Source organism: Pinus tabuliformis, chromosome 4_2, assembly GCF_031772625.1.
Source record: "Pinus tabuliformis cultivar Carrire ecotype Pingquan chromosome 4_2, CPIR1, whole genome shotgun sequence".
NCBI lineage: Eukaryota > Viridiplantae > Streptophyta > Pinopsida > Pinales > Pinaceae > Pinus > Pinus tabuliformis.
In genome coordinates, this window is record NC_142304.1 from 1071793025 (window position 1) to 1071813353 (window position 20329).

Here is a 20329-nt window from a genome sequence, read left to right on the forward strand (position 1 = left end):
TAAACACCAGAACTTAAGGGAAAATTGTCAATGGTTGATTGAGTATTCTGGTGAATAACTTTCACTATTATTGAATCGTTCATTTTCACTATTCACTTCGTTAACATTATTATTATTATTATTAACATTAACATTATTAATATCATCATCATTATCATTATTATTATGGTCGTTAAATCAAATACAGTATCAATTACTGTTTATAACTCTTTTTTATTTAAGTAAACCAATGCATTCATTTTTAGTTGAGAAACATTCGTTCACTTTTCTTCTTCCTGTTATACTTCCTTCACAAACGTTCTCTACCTGTAGGAGATGGAGATCTGTCACGTTCCTTCACTTCTCTTCTTCCTTTATTTCATTCTTTCTCTCACTCCTCACCTATTTTCCGTCGTTCAATTACCTGATCATGGGCATCCTCATCTCAGCAATGCTTCTGATCAAGAGGCTCTGCTTGGATTCATGTCTGCCATCACATATGATCCATACCAGTCATTGCCCACTTCTTGGAAACCAAATGTTTCCTTCTGCGAGTGGACCGGCGTCAAATGCAGTCGGCGCAGACAGAGAGTGGTTTCCCTCAATGTTTCAGGCATGGGATTACAAGGTACAATCTCCCCCCTTCTCGGCAATCTATCCTTTCTTAGGATACTCGACCTTAGCAATAACACTTTTCATGGTCTCATTCCCTATCATTTGGGAAATTTGTTTCGCTTAAAAGATCTTTACCTGTCTCGAAATCACCTCTACGGTTCGATTCCGCCTACTCTCAGTAGGTGCCATCGTTTACAGATGTTCTCTATAAAAAGTAACAATCTCACAGGTACAATCCCAGCCTGGTTGGGAAACATATCCTCTTTGGAGGAAATAACTCTGAATTACAACAACCTTCACGGGAGTATTCCATCCGAATTGGGCATGCTAAGCCAGGTGAGATCTATACGACTCGGGATTAACAATCTCACAGGACCAATTCCATCTCCCTTGTCTAACTGCACCAGTCTTCAAGTATTGAGTATTGCCGTTAACTACTTTACTGGTAACATTCCCGCCGAGCTGTGTACCAAGAGCACCCAGTTGATGGTACTCTTTATGGGCACTAATCAGTTGAGTGGCAGCATTCCTGCTTCCCTCTTCAATTGTACCAACCTTCAAAAGTTCGACGTATCATACAACCAGCTCAGCGGAGTAGTGCCCATGGAGTTCGGTAAACTGACGCAGCTCAAATGGCTTAGCTTAGGCAGTAATAACCTGGTTAGCAGCAGCACCGCGAGCTTGCCCATTCTTACTGCTCTTACTAACTGCTCCTCCTTAGAAGTCCTATATTTATTTGGTAACTATTTTAAGGGGCGTTTGCCCTTTTCTATAGGTCATCTCTCTACTAAATTATACTACCTAAACTTGGAAGTGAATGAATTAATGGGAGAAATACCTCCGCAGATTGGAAACTTAACTAGTTTAACTGAGCTTATTTTAGACACCAATAATTTTACAGGGCCTGTACCTTTTGCACTTAATACTCTTCAAAACTTGCAAGTGTTAGATATGTCAGTCAACAATTTACAAGGAAACATCCCTTTCAATATTGGGCAACTCAAAAGTTTAGGGGCTCTAGATCTCTCTGAAAATAATTTTGATGGCAGAATCCCTGATTCTATTGCCAACCTCCAACAGTTAAGATATATAATTCTTTCTTATAATCAGTTATCAGGTAATATACCTCCAAATCTAGGGAAATGTGTGAACTTATTACTGCTAGACCTATCATTCAACAGGCTCACTGGGAAAATACTTCCAGAAATCGCAGGGCTTAAAAATTTAGCTTTGTATTTCAGCCTTTCAAACAATTTATTTAATGGACCTGTGCCTTTAGGACTAAGCAAGATGACTATGCTTCAAGCTATAGATATTTCTGCAAATCAATTAACTGGCCACATTCCAAGTACACTCCAAAGCTGCAAAGAACTAGAGTACCTCAATCTTTCCAGAAATGCACTCGAAGGTCCAATTCCAATTACACTCAATGAACTTCAAAGTCTTGAGGACATGGATTTATCCTACAACAATCTATCAGGTGGAATACCCTTGTCATTGGAAAAGCTCAAAATGCTCGTTCATTGTAATTTTTCTTTCAACAAGTTGTCAGGAGAAGTCCCTAAAGCAGGAATTTTCAAAAAGCTTGGTGCCATGGCTTTCATGGGAAATCCTGACCTCTGTGGACCTTGGGTAAGTCTGCCACCATGCTATGCTCACAAACATCAAAATATTTGGCATACAAAAAGAGTTATCATACCTATGGTTATTGCAGCAGTGATTGTTGTATCGTGTTTTTTTTTGGGAATCTTGCGGATTCAAAATTGCAAGAAACATACTCATACAGAGGTCGAGACATCCTTCACTATGGGCCATCGAAGAATTTCATATGGAGAGATCATGACTGCAACAAATGAATTTAGTGATGCCAACTTGCTAGGAGTTGGTAGTTTTGGAAAAGTGTACAAAGGGGTTCTAAATGATGGCACAATTGTTGCTATCAAGCTTCTCAATTTGGAAAATGAGGGGGCCAACAAGAGTTTTGACAAGGAATGCAAAGTTTTGGGTAAAGTTAGGCACCGGAATTTGATTAGAATCATAACATGTTATTCAAACCTCCAAATGAAAGCTTTGATATTTCCATTAATGCAAAATGGAAGCTTAGAGAAGTGGTTATATCCTAATGGCCAAGAAGAAAGTAATTTGAGCTTGTTTCAAAGGTTGAATATAGCAATAGATATTGCACAAGGAATGGCATATCTCCATCACCATTGTTTTGTGCAAGTGCTCCATTGTGATCTAAAACCTAGCAATGTGCTTCTCGATGAAGATATGACAGCGCGTTTAACAGATTTTGGTATTGCTAGTATATGTTTTGCAAATTCGAAGGATGCAGAGATCACTTCAAAACATGCACTCAAAGGGTCAATAGGCTACATTCCTCCAGGTATTATGTGAAATAGATATCATGTCAAACAAATTTTAGATATTTTATAGCATAGTAAGCAATGTTTGCAATTTCCTGTTTTTATAAAAATATGTATATTATAAATCTTCTAATGAGAATGTCTCAATGCAGAATATGGATTGGGTGGTTGTGCAACGACAAAAGGTGATGTTTATAGCTACGGAATAGTGTTATTGGAGATGTTGACTAGAAAGAAGCCCACACACAACATCTTTGTGGAAGGAATGAACTTACATAAATGGGTGGATAGTGGGTTTCTTAATGGAATAAAAGACGTGGTCGATGGGAGTCTATTGAGGAGGACAACCATGAGCACTATAGGAGACAAGGAGCTCAATTGCCTCAACCAACTCATAAAGGTGGGTTTCCTATGCACAACAGAATCTCCTGAAGGACGGCCTAGTATGATGGACATTGTGGGTACATTGCAAAGCATCAAAGAGACTTTTTTGGGAGCTACAAAGATTCCAAAGTTCCAATCAGAAATATCACATTTAATGGGTAGTACAAGTACTACTCATAACAACATTGGTGAAGGCCAAAGTTCTTCTAGTTTATTGTAAGGGAGTAGTGGTTTTATAATTGAATCATGAAATAATTTGATCCAATGGTTGTATAATTGAACCATGAAATAATTTAATCCATTGTTAGTTGTTTCACTAAACCATGATGTAATTTGAATCTTTTGACATTAGTTCCATCTAATTCAAGTCTTATTCTTCTCTTATTCCCTATACAACATATTTGTAGTTGTATTCCCCTTCTCCTCTATGTGACATATCTACTGTAACTTGTTGGATGCACCAACGTGAAGAATAAAGTTACATTGAAATATGTCATAAATGGCGCCTTTCAAATGTTTCTACACCTATAAAGTCCCCCTATCTTCATTTTAGAAAATTTTTATGTATATCAATCTTATTGTTCAATATTCATTTACATCTATAATAAAATGCAATGCAATTTAGTTTTATTTGTGTTGTTCCGGGTAGATAAATATACCAAGGGCTTTCTATTTGTTTTAAAAAAGCAGCCACAAGCATTCATGAAACATGAACATGTTGACAAAAATGAAGCTTACACTTTTTTTTTTAATGTTCCTCCTTTACGCCAGCACTATGAAGCCACAGTTGTATGAGAAGATCAATCTGTAACAGACAAGGTTCTACCTTATTACCAGAACAGTTGGGAATTAGGTTGGACACCTAATTTTCATCAGAGGTAGCTGTAGGGTGAAATCTGTAGCATGATTATTATAAGTAGTTCAAGTTTTGGACTTGAATTATGTCTTAGAATATTATTGTAGCATCGGTTTTAAATAGGCCTGTTATCTCTGACTGGTCATGAAGGTAACTTTTGTGATTTTCAACAGAAGATATGGTCTACAACAAGATACTATGGATTTTAGATGGATTTGGGGGTTTATAGAGAACATTCTGGTCTGTTTGTTTATCAGCACGAACTCTTACAGACATGAACACTGAATAATCCATTTCAGAAATATTCATTTGTTAATATGGAACAAAAGCGCTGAGAATATACAAAGGTGAATCAGATTTCTGTTTGTTTATATACATAGATCGGACGCCAATAATGTGCCCTTCATTAGGAGTATTGTATTCGACAATTGGGAGATATGTCTTTTTCCAGAAGAGACAATTGGGAGATATGTCATGACATGAATTTCCAGTGTTTCACTAAGCCTAATCTTGTCTCGACTATGACACTTGGACTCACTAGTCTCCACACAATATCCCTGTACCTAGAAAAACATAATTGGAATACTTTTGAGAAGTGATTTTAGCATGATTGTCACTACTGTTGGAAAGTTTGCAGGAAACTTTGATCTTCAGTTTGCAGGAAACTATGCAAATTGTGTGCCGAGCTTGGAGATATTTTCCCATTACATGCACGAGTCCTTCAAAAATTCAAATTTCTACCAGTGTATGATCGAACAAAACATCTACCCTTCCAAGTTGCCATTTTCAACTTGCAGTACTCTGCACCAATATTCACAATCTGACAGTCCTCTCCAATGAATGTTTTTTCTTACTAATTTTATGACAATTCCTGTACAATACCAGCTGGGAAAGTGAGTGGAAACAAGAGATTTGAACCGGAGAGGATCGAACGAAATCACTTCGTAGCCACTTGAATTTAAAACCTGCATGGTGAAGTCCATAGTCATAAATCACTTCATGCCCACTTGAGGTAACCACTTGAAATCACTTCGTACACACTTGCATTTAAAACCAGGATGGTGAATGGTGAAGTACTCACTTTTAAATAATGGAGTCTGTAGTCATAAATAATTTACGCGGAATAATTATAATACAAAGACTTTGAAAGGAATATTGATCCTCCATCTACTTTTACAGATAAGACTCGGTCATTGACGAGGCAACGCCTAACTCTAAGGACAGTATTGGGAGACGGGTTCTGATATCGGCTTTGGCTGTCAACCCGTGTGCATCATTTCTCCGGCTAAAGGATTCCGTTTCACCATGGCTTATGTCGATGGCACATGATCCACTATGCGCATGATAGATACCAGAAATTGCGTTGAAAGTATGCCATGCGTTTGGAGGTTATGGCATGGAGCATACATGAGGTTGTGCGCGGGCGAATAAAATTCAAATTTGAAATGGCGTTGCCAGCGATGGAAGACGTATGGTCGAATGCACGGATCGAGTTAGAAGGGAGACTCCATCAGATAAACTCACAGATGTAAGCAAAATTTATTATGCTAGTTTTCTTGGAAAGCTAAGTGGTACGGGATCGATGAAATAGAGCACAATTTCTTCGGTTAATCCTCTGTTAAGACCAACCCCCTCCCCAAAAGGGTGGTCTGATCTGAAAATGGATTTCGAAAATAAGGCCGCAGGTGATGAAAATGGATTGGAGAGACAAGGGATTAGGCCAAGAAATTGAACAAGCCCTCTGCTGCCGATTGAACAGAGAGTGGTGATATGAGGTTTTGTGGAAAATGGATCGTAGAGATAAGGGCTTCAGCCAAGAAATTGAATAAGCCCTCTGTTGCCGATTGAGCAGCGAGTGCTGATATGAGGGTTTTTTTTTTGGGTTAGAAATGTAGTTATTTTCTTTATAAATTAGTACTGCTCTGTATTTGCCGGGATGAAAACGGGACCAATATTATACACCAATCGCTTCTGCTTAGTTTTCGAACAAAGTTCTTTAACTACCTTACTCATCCGATGGGGTCGCAACATCTCTGAAATTTGGGTATAAATTCATTTAATGAACTTGATAGCTTGTATTTCGTATCGTTGATTTTCTACTGATAGCTAGACCCTCGTCGCTGATTCTGTGCCCATGTTCATATTATTATTTCTTGTCAATTAAAGCTTTGGCCAAAGGATTTCGGTATCGGTTGCGAGGCAAAACAAATCACGTTCCTGCCGAGAAATTCAATGATCAAGACTTCAGTGACACCATGTTTTGTTTTCCCTCCGCAATTGATACTCACAAGTCCTGCCGAGGAGCACCAGCAAGGATTCATTGGCATGACGCTGAGGCATAGCAGAGCACCGCGTCGTGTTTTCTCCATTTTCATTCAATACATTTTATATTTTCCCCGTTTCCATTTTTTTCCTATTTGTTGAGCAATATAGGTAGTGTTTTAACTTGTATAGCTGCACAGAGCATGAAAGCCGCACCAAGGTAGGTATTATGGGAGACCGTGAAGCAGAACAACTCTTTCCTCTTAAAGCCGAACAGCTACAGGAGCACCAAGATCTTTTCTTCTGCCGCCGAACAGCTACAGGAGCACCAAGATCCAGTTCAGCGAAGACACCTATAATCTCTGCAACTTGCATTCATTCAAGTTTTCAGGTATGGCTTCTCTTTTCCCCTTCTGTTGAAGTTTGTTGGTATATTTTGAACTGCTTATTTGCATATTATAGTCAGTTTTTTTTTGAAGTCCCAACAGAGACAAGAAGAAAGCATGTAGATGCATTGAAATGTAGATTACAGAATCTAAGGGAAGAACTGCGTGACTTGGACCTTGATTCTCCATAAGCTTATAAGTTTATTTTCCGTGCAGGAATTTATATTTAGCTGCAAATTTTCAATAAAATGCAAAATTGTGCAAATTTATATTTTGAACTGCATATTTGCATATTACCGTCAGTTTTTTTTGAAGTCCCACCAGAGACAAGAAGAAAGCATGTAAATGCATTGAAATGGAGATTACAGACTCCAAGGGAAGAACTGCGTGACTTGGACCTTGATTCTCCATAAGCTTATAAGGTTATTTTCCGTGAAGGAATTTATATTTAGCTGCAAATTTTCAATAAAATGCAAAATTCATCCAATTTTTGTTCATAAAGGTGCTTGTTATGACCTATAAAGTTGAATACAGGTATAGATAACTCTGGCAATGTTGCGGTTTTCCTCTGCTATATGTGTTTTAGGGATCGATTCCATTAACTCACGATTTGATCTTTGGCTGGCTAACCATATAACGCTCTTCTTCCTCCTTGTTCTTTGGCAGGCTAGCCATTTGTCTGTTTCTTCCTCCTGTCTGAAAGAAGTACTAGTTCCTAACATGCTATAGGACAAGTAATGGGAAAGTTCCGAAGATGAAAAGCAAGGAACCTTTGAGGTAAATTACCTTTCCTTTAATCCACCTTACATACAAACCAAATGCTCCGTTTGGGGACACTGGAAGTCCAGAGAAGTTGATTGCTTCATTGGGTTTCTCTGTAACTGGGAACAACTATGACACGTGTTTGTTGAAAGCAATGTGCAAGAGTATGTAGGAAATTATTTCCCAGAGATTTGTGGGAATTACCGTGGTGATTCCTTTGTCTCAAAGTTCAAAATAAATTACTTTCGTTGTAACATTTCGAAAAAACATTTGCATGGTCTCAAAGTTTGAAATAAACTTCTTTCATTATAACATTTCAAAAAAAAGCATTTGCTCTGCATCATTCAATGCCATACATATGATATTCAAAAGTTTTATATTCTGGTTTTGCTTTTCACAAATAATCAGTGTTCCACGGGGACTCGCCCCCCGGGGTCTAGTTTCCTCGCTCCCCCGCGCTCCGGGGACTTGGGGACGAGTAGGGGACGTTTCCCCACGCTCCCAAAAAAAAGGCCTTGTTTATAGTTTATGATTTAATAGATCTAAAGTGGTACAAAGCTACTCATGTTCTGTATGGGGATAACTTCTTGTGTTGTCTTTTGGTTTCAACAAGCGTTAGGGAGATAACTGGAGTGACAGGCAAAGAATATGAGACATTCAGTTTGTGTTTTTAATTTGCATGACATTTGACATACAAACTATGGAAGCAACACCTATGTCATGTGGGAAATAATTGGGTGGACTATAGACTAACATGCGTTTACTGCAAGAATGACAAAATACTACGGGCAACAAGAAATCTCAGGAACTGTCGTTATATATGAATTTATATATGAATTTATACAGTTACAAAATTTACACAGAGCACAGTGGCTCAGCTTGAATTCTCAGGTCTGAAAATTATTTTCACCCCTGAAATACACTGCTAGTTTGAAGTTTGAATTGCATGGCATTGCTCTAATAAGGTAGACAAATTATCCATGCCATCGTTGGTCACCCAAGTTGGTTCGCAGATGGTCATCCTGCAGTCAATGTCATTTGATAGTAAACTGTCAGAAACTCTTTCATGTGATCTTCTCATCTCTCCTGGAACTAAAACTTTTCTTTCAGCATATGGTGTACTGTCTATATTATATATAATATAACAAACTTTCTAGCTGTTGGATCCAATACAGCTGGAAAACCCATTGTAGTTGCCCCTTCCACTGCCAATGCAATGTTCCTGATCTGTTCATTTACCTTTTCACAGAATTTAGTGGCTACCTTATCAAGTTGAAGCTCTCCCTCTGTGTGACCAAAATCTAAATTAGAATTTGACCAAGCTGAATTAGAATTTTAAATTTATTATTTTATATGATATTATAAATTTGGATAATGTCAAATGATATTCATATCAATGATCATGCTTTGCACCCCGGATGCGGGTGCCACGAATGAAAAAAACGAGGAGACACATGACAAGCATGTGTTGCCTCAAGCGTGAGGACATTCCCCGCTGTCAGTTCGCCGCCATGGGATATATGGCAAGGCTCATTACAAGTCGGCATTCATTGTCGCATTCAAGTTTCTGGGCGGATAGTAGAGAGTAGTTATGGCGCTCAAGGAACGAGATTTGGTTGCAGGGCCTAGAAAAGGCGATGAGGGGAGCCAGCACAAGATGCTTCTTGCTTGGCGCTCGGCATTCTTCGCTCAGACGCTTGTATGGTCTCCGGCCCTCCGTGTTTACTGGTTATCTGGGACTGAAAGGCCTCTGTGTGTATTCAGCCTCTGTTTCATCTCAAGCCTCCCGCTTGCCTCTCCGCCAATTCCGCCTTCCCTCCCCAATCTGCTCTTTAGCCTCTGTGCTCCGACAACAATGGTCCGGCCTCACGAACGATTGTTCAGCAAACAAGGCACTTCTCGAGGAAGCTCATCCCGGAGACCAGCTGAGGATTCTCAGCCCAGATGTTGTCGCTGCCCCTGTCATAGCCCTCTTGCAGCTCGTCCTATCCAACCCAGGCAGTTCATGGACTCCTATAGCTCTGACCCGAACTCAATTCCTTCGCCGGCATTTGGCTCAGCCATTTTTTCTTTCAACAGTTTGATGGTTAGGTCTCGTATCAATGCCCATGTCTCAGTTCTATTTCTGGAGGAGGAACAACTTGTCAATTTTGAGGACCGTGATCAAGGGATGCACCAGGGCGAAATGCCAGAATTGGTCCAGGCCTTGTCGGGGAAGGAAGCGAATTTGGTCCACGCCTCATCTGGGAAGGCAGTGGACCAGGCCCCCAGCCTTCCTCAGGCCCAGGAAGCATCTTCGTCCAAGCAGGTCGACATCAACTCTGACCCCCGCCCTTCTGAGGAGGAATTTGGTGGATTCGGATGGACACCGATCGTCGAAGAGGAACCGGAGGAGTAGCAGGTCTCCCGCGCAGCTTCACCAGCCTCAGCGACTCTCAGGTTTTGACTCGGCGTTCGGCTTATATTATCAGTTTTTAATGCCTGTTAGTGTCAAGTTTTTTGAAGCCTCTCTGTGGGATAATGCTGTTGATATTGTGATGCCCCTGCGTGGGCTTTCTAGACTAATAGGGATAATATTAATGGAAGAACAAGGAACCCCGGCATGGAAGGTTGAAACTAGTATGGGAACCTCTGCGAAGGTAGCCATTTTTTATCTCAAACATACCAGAGTGCCAAGATCAGGCCTCTGAGGATGCATCTCTGTGACTGTAATGTATTTTTGTTCTGTATATAATAGATTAGTATTTTAATGAGAAAAAAAAAATGATCATGCTTTACAGCTTTTCAATTCAAACCAAATTTTCATAATGGACTCAATAATAAATTATATTTTATGAATTATCACCACAATTGCGCTCTGATGCGATTCAACAGCAACCGATTCAAAACCCTAGCCGCCGCTGAAGGGACCTGCCATTGCCGCCGCAGGTTCTACCACTGAAGGCCAATCATGGCACAAGCTGCAGGAGGGGAGAGCTCCGCCTCCCCTCCAATGGACACGCCCTCATCTGACAAGACGCAGAAGACTGCGACTCTGAACCCTGCAGGCACAGATCCAGAACCTGAGAAGGAAAAGCAAAGGGCGAATGAGGAAAAGCTGCATTCAGCTCAGAATGAAGAGGACAACACAGGCAATGATATGCACACCAATGCTGCGTCATCTCAGACAAAAGTGACCTCAGCCACATGTATTCCAAAAGCCGCAGAACGGATCAAGGTCGAGCTGCCAAGCCACCGCATCAATGCGGAGATCCAATTCATGCAGGATCATGCACTTATCGGAAAGTTCTTGGGATTCTGGCCCACAGAAAAAGCCTTACAAGGATGGATAGCCTCTAAATGGAAGCCCAAAGGACAAGTAACCCTGCAGCTTGGTCCAAAGGGCTTCTTTACAGCCATCTTTCACTGTATAGAGGACAAAATGAGGATATTCGAAGGCGGCCCATACTTCTTTAACTCTTCAGGCTTGTATCTAACAGAATGGAAGCCCAGATTCAACCCTGATAAAGAAGACTTCAGTTGGGCCCCTGTTTGGATAAGAATGTATTCCCTTCCCGTGGAATATTGGAAAGAAGAAACGCTGGCAGACATTGGCAACAAACTTGGGACCTTCATCAAAGTTGCAACCGAAACAAAGACTCGCAAATACACCTCATATGCTAGGATCTGTGTCCAGATGCACCTAACCAAGGCCCTAGCAGACTCGGTAAGTCTCTTTCACGATGACTTTGAATGGATACAACCTTTAGATTATGAGCATATCCCTTTCCGCTGTCGAAAATGCCATGAGCATGGCCACCTCTTCCGAGACTGTCCTTTAAATGCGCAGTCCAAGGCTTCATCTAATGATTCTAATAAGGACTCAGATGGTTTCACCAAAATCCCCACCCGCCGCAGGCACACCAAGAAAAACCAAGCAGCTACGGATCAAGCCTTTAAAGCGGACCCCCAGAACCGCTTCTCTGTTCTAGCCTCGCATGATAAGCAAGATAGTCCCAACTCTGATTCCCTGGATCAGCCTCTCCCTCCCTCACCCTCCCTCATCCGCTCCAACCCCTTGTTTTCCTCAGACCCAGCCTCTTCCAACGCTGCTCCTTCACCCTCCATGGAGAAAACCAAATCTGTTTCAGATCTCGGTCCCTTATTCCCATCTAAGGGGAAAACCATGTTGAACGAAAAACAACAAGCATCAGATATGGATCTCGACGCAGCTCTAGCCCTAAGTCTTCATGAAGATACAGAGGAGGAGGACCACAACCCTCCAATTGTTATGGAGGAAGACCCGGAAGACGTAGACCTAGAAGAGCTTGACATCTCCAAACTTGAGACAGCATGCAAGCAAAAAGAGTACAACTCAATCCCCCCCTGGCAAATAGACAGACTTGAAGGAGTCCTAACTAAGGTGCAGCACCATAAAAGCCTGGGAATACAAGGAGGCAGTCACTGGGATGGAAAAAAGATCCTCAAAGAAACAAAGAAAAGGGGCAGAAAAACAGACCTTCAGAGAACAATAATAGTAGGGGAGTTACTTGTGGATTCGGGGCGATTTCCCAAGTTGACCAAGTTCTACAAACCCAAATCTCAGTTTACATGAAGCTCATTTCATGGAATGTAAGAGGACTCAACAGTCCCTCTAAACATAGAATGATCAAAAACCTGATAATGCAAGAAAAACCAGCAATAGTTTTTCTTCAAGAAACAAAAAGCAGCAGCACAGCGATAGACAGACTTAGCAATAAAATATGGGCAGGAAGCAGTTCAATATCAGTAGACGCCTCAGGGGCCTCCGGTGGTCTTGCCATTCTATGGAACCCGCAGATTGTTTTACTTGATAATTTTCATGCCACTCTTCATCTTATTCAAGCTACCTTCCACCTCATTGGAACCAATATCCATGGGCACCTCACCAATGTATACTTTCCGCAGACAATTCAGCAAAAATTGGATCTCCTGGACACGATCTCCACCCTCAATGAAAACAGACACTTTCCCTTATGGATTGGAGGAGGCGACTTCAATATAATAAAATCCATGGAAGAAAAACAAGGGGGCAGAATCAGGCTCGATAGTGATAGCAGCGGCTTCAAGCAATTCTTACAAAACAATCAGCTCATGGACATTCCTACCTCCAATGGAATATTCACCTGGTCCAACAAGCGCCGAGGAGCTCACCACATTGCCTCAAGGCTAGATCGATTCTTAATTTCAGACAACGCGATCCACCTTGGAGGGGATTTTAACGCCTCCATTATTCCCCAAGGAGGCTCAGATCACTGGCCAATTTTGCTCCAATGGTCCAGACCAGGCAACTGCTGCAATAGACCCTTTCGATTCGAAGCCTTTTGGCTCACAAACACTAATTTCAAGGCCGTGGTCAATAATGCCTGGACATCTTACACCCCGCCAGAGGGAGCTAAGATGTATCAGTTTCAACAAAAGCTGAAAAATTTGAAACAAGTTCTCAAAGTATGGAACCGCACACATTTTGGCAACATACAGGAGAGCAGACAAAAACTGGAGCAGAAAATGAAAGCACTACAACAAATATTCATTCTGGAAGGCCGCACAGAAGAACAAATTCAACAGGAGCAGATCCTCTGGAATCAAATTGAAGAACGTCAAAAACAAGAGGAAATTCTATGGCGGCAAAAATCCCGAATCAGCTGGCTTAAAGATGGAGAGAAAAATACAAAATTTTTCCACAAAACTACCATACAAAGGCGTATGCACAATAACATTACCTTCGTCAACAATCAACAGGGTGAAAGAATTGAGGCTCATGAAGACATGGAAAAAGAATTCACAGGATACTTCAAGGACATTCTAAAGGAACCTGACGGCAACCGGGATGAGGCAATCAGAGCCATCACGCAGCATATTCCAAAAATTATAAATGAGGATCACAACAATAAATTGCTCCAGCCCACATCATTAAAGGAAGTTGAAGAAGCCATGGCTCAGCTTAAAGACGGCAAGGCACCAGGGCCTGACGGATTTACAGCCAATTTCTTTCATGAATTTTGGGAACTCATCAAAGCTGAAGTATGGGACCTAGTGGAGGAATCCTGAAGCATGCACTGGGTCCTCCCGGCCCTCAACTCAACCTTCATAGCCTTGGTACCCAAAGAAGCAGCATCAAACAAACCAGAGAAGTACAGACCAATAGCGCTATGCAATGTGATTTACAAACTCATTTCAAAGGTCATTGCAAACCGACTCAAACCGCTCCTTCCCCTGCTCATCTCTCCAGAACAGACGGGTTACGTAGAAGGCCGACAGATCATGGATGGAATAATTCTATCAAACGAAGTAATACATTCATTAAAGCTTCTCAAAAAACCAGGTATGCTTCTAAAACTAGACCTTTCTAAAGCCTTCGATAAGCTTAGCTGGAATTACATTCATAAAATGCTCTTGGCTTTTGGCTTTAATGCAACCTGGACCAGATGGATCATGAACCTAATCACATCTCCCAGTTTCTCTGTCTTACTGAATGGCTCTCCCTCATCTCCTTTTCATCCCTCGCGTGGCATCAGGCAAGGGGATCCACTTTCACCTTTTCTCTTCGTTCTAATGGCCGAAGGGCTCAGCAGGCTCCTCAAATCTGCAGTTTCCTCCCAAGCTCTCAAAGGCATCTCTCTCCATGGACGCACTCCTCAGACACATCAGCAATTCGTTGATGATACTATGCTTTTCGGGCACCCTTCCTCAAAAGAAGCCTCTGTTTTCAAATCTCTACTCTCCCTCTTCTCTGACGCCTCTGGCACTTCCATTAACGCTGCAAAATCTCAACTCTTTTTCTTCAATACCCCCCCCACCACGCAAAGGAACATTGCTAGAATTCTGGGATTCACAATATCCCACCTGCCCTCTAAATACCTGGGAGCTCCCCTTTCAGACTCAGCAATCAAGCATGCGTCCTGGAGGTCGCTCCTGGATAAACTTGAATCAAAGCTCTCATCCTGGACTTTCCGGGCTTTAAATATGGCAGGCAGACTAGTCCTAATCAAATCAGTATTACAAGCAATGCCACTCTATCTTTTCTCAATCCTGGCAATTCCAAAATGGGTTTTGAAAGCCATACGCAATCTCCAACGCAACTTCCTCTGGGGCTCCACTGGCCTGAATCGGAAATGGGCTCTAGTCAACTGGACAGAGGTTTGTAAAACCAAATCAGAAGGAGGATTAGGACTTCGGGATCCGCTTCAAAGCAACAACACAATGGGAGCTCGAATTTGGTGGAACTGGGTCTCCAAGCCAAACACTCCATGGGCTCAATTATGGCAAGCAAAATACGCCAAAGGCAGCCAATGGAGTGATCTCATAAGAATCAACCCTACAGCGCAAGGATCACTCATCTGGAATAATGCAAAAACTCAAAGCAGCTTCATACAAGAACACAACTTCTGGGAAATTCACTCAGGCAAAGCAGCTAGATTCTGGGAAGACTCATGGCAACAACTCCCTAAACTTGCAAATCTGTTTCACAAACCTCTTTGGCAAGCTCATATGAAGCAAGAGAGCATCACACAGGTTCACCAATTCTGGCAGCAATCTACACATCATGACTTTCAGACATGGAAACCAGCGCGACTCTGGCAAATAGACTGGCAGGGAGAACTGTACACCGATATTGATCAGGAACTCACAAACAGGAAAATCCGCCACTCCAACCAGCAGGATAAACTCAGATGGGGCTACACAACCAAAGGAACATTTACCACAAAAGAAGCCCATCACTTGCGCTACTCAGATCTCCAGGCGGACAAAGATCAAATCTGGGGACAAGTCTGGCACTCAGGGCTCTGGCCCAAGATCTCTACCTTTTTATGGCTACTAAGTAAAAAACGCATACTCACTTGGGATAATCTGATAAAAAGAGGATTTGTCGGGCCATCCAGATGCCCAAACTGCAACATCAATTGTGAAACCATCAGTCACCTAATGGAAATGTGCCCACTAGCAAAGCAACTCTGGGAGAAAGTTGAGAAATGCAACATGAGAGCAAACCAAAGACAGGAGGATGTAACGGAAAACATAAGGAACTGGTCCAAAAAGCCGTTTAAAAGCCTGATTCTTAACTCCCTGTGGAGCATTATACCAGGCTTTCTGTACTGGACCCTATGGAAGGAGCGTAACCACAGAATCTTCAACAACACATACAGATCTATAGATGATCTTTGGCTCATCCTCAAAAAAAACATTCAGGAAACCCTGGCCATCAGAGCCTGGCATGACACTGACATGCCAGAAACTCAGCAGGAGCGCCTCATTCTGAAAGAATGGAATCTTGATCTCAAGGCCTTAACCAAGGTAATCGCCAATCCCTCTATCAGATCCACCTCCCAATCATCTTGGTCCCCACCAGCATTCAACTCATACAAGCTGAACTTCAACGGAGCAGCCAAAGGTAACCTTGGCCCTGCAGGATATGGGGGAGTCATCAGACGACACACAAGAGAAGCAGTACATTTATATTATGGAACAATAGGCAAAGACACCAACAACGTCGCAGAACTGGAAGGTCTCTGGAAAGGAATCTGTCTAGCTGAACAACATCACTTCTTCCCACTTGAAGTTGAAGGCGACTCTCTTATTCTCATAGAGGCGGCTAAAAGAATACAGGCTGGGGCTAAGGCAGTCAAGATTGCAACAAGTTGGAGGCTGCTTAGCCGACTGGAATCCCTGGAGGAAAAGCTCCACAATCCCCACAATATAACCTTCCATCATGTAAGGAGAACTGCAAACCAGGTAGCAGATCGGATGGAAAATCAAGGCGTGTCACAGTCGACACCATACTTCTCAGGCTCACTGGATATGGTAGATGATGCTCAACTCAAAAAGGATTGCATCTCTTTGGTGCAAAAAGACCTCTCTCTCCCGGATGCGGGTGATCTCGTTGTGCGATAGGCATGTGGCTCGTCACATGGGCAGGTGTCAGCCCGGACGAGCCACGAATAACCAGGACGCTGGCACAGTTAATACGCCGGAAGGTGAAGTCATTTGGGTTTTAAGGCCTGTCTATTCGGCATTCAATGCGCAGCAGAGAGCGAGGATGATGGCGCTCCATAAACTTGAACCCCCTGCCGCTTTCCTGCATTCCCTCAAGCTGTCCGAGCAAACGCTGGCAGAGAAGGAACATTCTCTGGTTCAGCGTAAGATTTCTCAGAGGAATTCTTGTCTGGAGATAAATTGGGAGATGCAGAGAGAAAGGCCCAGAATGAGCAGTCGTCGTGGCGGTTCCAGGGGTCGAGCCGCAACACAGCGGCCAGTCACTTCGCCTTCCTCCTCGGTGGAAATCACTTCTGAGCAGAATAGGAACCCGAGCAGACTTGCAGGCCGCAGCAATGTGCGTGGGCGGGGAGAAATCATGGATTGTGGTCATGTGGAGCATCCGGCTGTTCGCTACCGGATCCCCTGCACTCTGGAGAACAACACTCTCATTGTCTCAGTCTCGGTGGAACATTGCAGCAGTCTCAGGGGGCAATTGGAAGACCTGAATGTGCCAGTGGTTGACATGCAAGTTCCTCTGGTAGATATGAGGCGGCCAACCAGAGCAGACATTCCCCCAGCCACACAAGCAGCTGATGCAGGCCCCAGTGAGCCGGTGCAGAGGACTTTGCTCTCGGACTCGGACGAATCCCAGAAGCTCAAATGTAAAATGAAGGATGAGCCATACACAACTGATGATGAATAGCTCAGCCATCAATCTGATCTTCGCTGCCGGGAAAGGAACGCAACTCTCTGTTCGTCTCTTCTGCTCTCTATGTCTGTTTGTCATTCTATCGGTTTATGGGTCCACTATGTCGGTTTATATGTCTACTGTGTCGATTTATATGCTGTCTATGTCGGAACTATGCACCGTCAAAGGTCGCAATGCTAGTAAGGGTGGTAAGCTGATCCAATTTTTGTAACTGTGTTGCTCTGGAAAGGTCCAATATGGGGAAAATGCCAATCTCTCTGGAGATGCAGGGCCACGGCCCTGATGTAAAAAATGCTGTAATTTTTGATATTTTGTAATATAAATAGCATAGTCTTACGTAGAAAAATAAATAAATTATATTTTATATTTATAAATTTTTAAGACCCTGACGCTCCCCTATATTTCCTAAAAAATGGTAGGGAGCTTTTGCATAGGCCGCTCCTGCGCCCCCTCGTCCGGAACGTTGGTGGAACATTGCAAATAATTCTCTTGATTCGTGCCAATGCAGACTCCATAATACACATAAACATTGCAGACTCCATATAATTTGACTCGTACACACAATTTTGCAGAAGCTTGTGGTCATTGCCAATCATAGGCAGTGACCAGATTCTAAAAATGATATATTATTTGTGATCATTACCAATCATACGCAGTGACCAGATTCTAAAAATGATTGGAATTATGGCATTCCATTAATTTTATTATAATATGAATCATAAAACCATATTGGTCTTATCACATTCCATTATTTTTCTTATTTGTAATATGAATCATAAAAACATGTATGCAATCATCGGTACTTGTTCAAATGGTAAGCGGAGCATTAAGCTTCGTTCAGGGTTTTTCAATTAAATTTCAGATGGAAGTTGTGTAACACATTCGTGTTGAAGGGAGAGTCAGCCCATTGTAATTTCATTTATCGTTGATTTATAATGAAATGAACTTGTTAATAAATTAAACAGAGTTATCGTTGATTTATAATGAAATGAACTTGTTAATAAATTAAACAGAGTTTTGAATGTGATTTAAGATTTGGAAGCTTTGGATGGTCACCTATAAAGGATGATTGACACTTTATTATTGTTTACCTAAATTAGGATTTATTATTACTTTATGAAAGATATTTTATAAAAGAAATATAAATTTATGGTTGTGTGAGGAAATGAATATGATTTTAAACTTCATCAAAAATATTTTAGGAAGAAAATTTCACTTTGTAATTTAATTTTTTAGGAAAAAAGATTAAAATTTAGCTTTTCTATGGTCTCTTAATATGGAAATTCATATAATTGGGTTTGTTTTAAATGTTTTTTTTATTATGGAAATATTTTTAAGCTGCTAGTGGAAGAAATTCACATAAATAATATATATGAAAATATATGCAAACTCTTTTTTTATGGAATAAATAAAAATACCTTACTGATGTGAAATTAATTATATTATGTATACATAATATATTTGAAAAGATTCAGCTTACTAATTGTGAAATAAATTATATTATGTATAAAGATTTAGTTTACTAATTGTGAAATAATTAGTAATAAATTATATTATGTATAACGATTTAACTTACTAATTGTGAAATAAATTATATTATATATAGATATTATATGTGAGAAGACTTAACACTAATTAATTAGATTTAGTCTTTAAATTATTGTTCATGGGATTTAGCATTTAAATTATTTTTTAGGAGATTGTAAGTTCTCAATTTTATGTTTTTGGTTTGACATGTTTTTTAAATGGAAAATAACATCTATTTTTGAAATATTAAATCAATTCAAAATAATAATTTTGAAATATATTTTTGAAATATTAAATTAATTGACCCGGATGCGGGTAATAGTACGAGTGGCAGTGAGGAGCCACATGCCAGACATGTGCTGCCTCGAGATTAAACGGGGTATTCAATGCCTCTCGCGTCCGAGGAGTTAAGGGCTAAGGTGAGATCACAGGGTATTCAATGCAGAGTCAGGTGAAATGGGGAGGCTGCAGAGTGCAGTTATGGAAAACAGGTCTCGAGGGAATGTTGAGAAGTTTAAGAAGGATGAGGGAATGTTGCAGGCTTATGCTCAGAGCTGGGATCATGCAGTTCAGGTTTCTGTTGGCAATTTTATCATCCAGGCTACAGCTCTTGCTGTTAAGGCCGGCATTCAAGAAGCTGAGGGAAGTCTCAAGCTCGGAAATTCTGTTGATTGCTGTCTCTGTTCTGTTGAGTATCGTCCCAGAACTGCTGGGAGCGGATTCAATTCTGTTGGGGGGCGTCTCAAGCCGGGAAGGCCTTCAATTGCTGCTCTGCTTCAAGCCACCGACATCCCTGCAAAGATGGTTAGACCCAGGCAAAGGTTGCTCAGTCGACGGGGTTCTGCTCGAGGAGGTTCTTCTCGCCATCCAGCTGCAGAGTCCCACCACCACTGTTGTTGCTGTTACTGCCACAGAAGGGCAGGGGCCACTCCTATCCAGGCGAGCCAATTCATGGACGCGGGCAATCCCAACTCTGGACCGAACCCTCTTCCAGCGTTCGGCTCCGCCATCTTCACTCTCGGCAGCTCGAGGGACAATTCCCGCATCAATGCACACATCTCGGTTTTATTCATTGAGGATTCTCAGGAAGGTGAAGGCGGTTCGGGCAGCAAGGGGGAGCTCCCAGGTGAACGCCTGGAAAATGTCGAGGAAGAACCAGCCGGGGTACCTGAGCAGACTCCTAACCGCCCTCAGGAGCAGGAGGCGTCGACCTCCAAGAAGAACACGGCGGAAGATTGGGACGCCCTCCCAGAACATTACGGGTGGTGCAGAATTCTCGAGGAGAAGCCGGAGGAATAGCCTCCATTGGCACACTCTGTCGTCCTCCATAATTGTTCAGGTCTGGTATAGGTCATACGTCTTTGTCTATGTCTCTCTGGTTTATGTATATGTCTATGTCTGCTTTGGTTTTGTTCGTAGGACCCGTAAGGGATGTTGTTATAAGTCTTTTGATGCCCCTGCGAGGGATGAATTTTTTTGCTCCGGTGCC

At 41.8% G+C, this 20329-nt stretch overlaps 1 protein-coding gene and 1 long non-coding RNA gene across 2 annotated transcripts; both read left to right on the forward strand.

Annotated features, from left to right (window-relative positions):
• Positions 1-281: 281 nt before the first annotated feature.
• LOC149173353 (uncharacterized) lies at positions 282-4660 on the forward strand. Its single transcript, XM_089427916.1, has 2 exons — positions 282-2980; positions 3113-4660. Exons 1-2 carry the CDS (start codon positions 316-318, stop codon positions 3562-3564), a joined length of 3117 nt encoding a protein of 1038 aa, XP_089284042.1. The 5' UTR covers positions 282-315; the 3' UTR covers positions 3565-4660.
• Positions 4661-6724: 2064 nt separating this feature from the next.
• On the forward strand, positions 6725-7980 carry LOC149173354 (uncharacterized). The gene is made up of 3 exons (XR_016259672.1): positions 6725-6853; positions 7065-7270; positions 7515-7980. It is a non-coding gene; the product is annotated as an uncharacterized LOC149173354 (long non-coding RNA).
• Positions 7981-20329: the final 12349 nt, after the last annotated feature.

What these genes read in the sequence shown, in the direction of transcription:
- LOC149173353 (XM_089427916.1), top strand. Translation starts at nt 316, where the DNA reads ATGGAGATCTGTCACGTTCCTTCACTTCTCTTCTTCCTTTATTTCATT. An exon ending in AATAGGCTACATTCCTCCAG is followed by an intron (nt 2,981 to 3,112) that starts GTATTATGTGAA and finishes GTCTCAATGCAG; the next exon opens with AATATGGATTGGGTGGTTGT.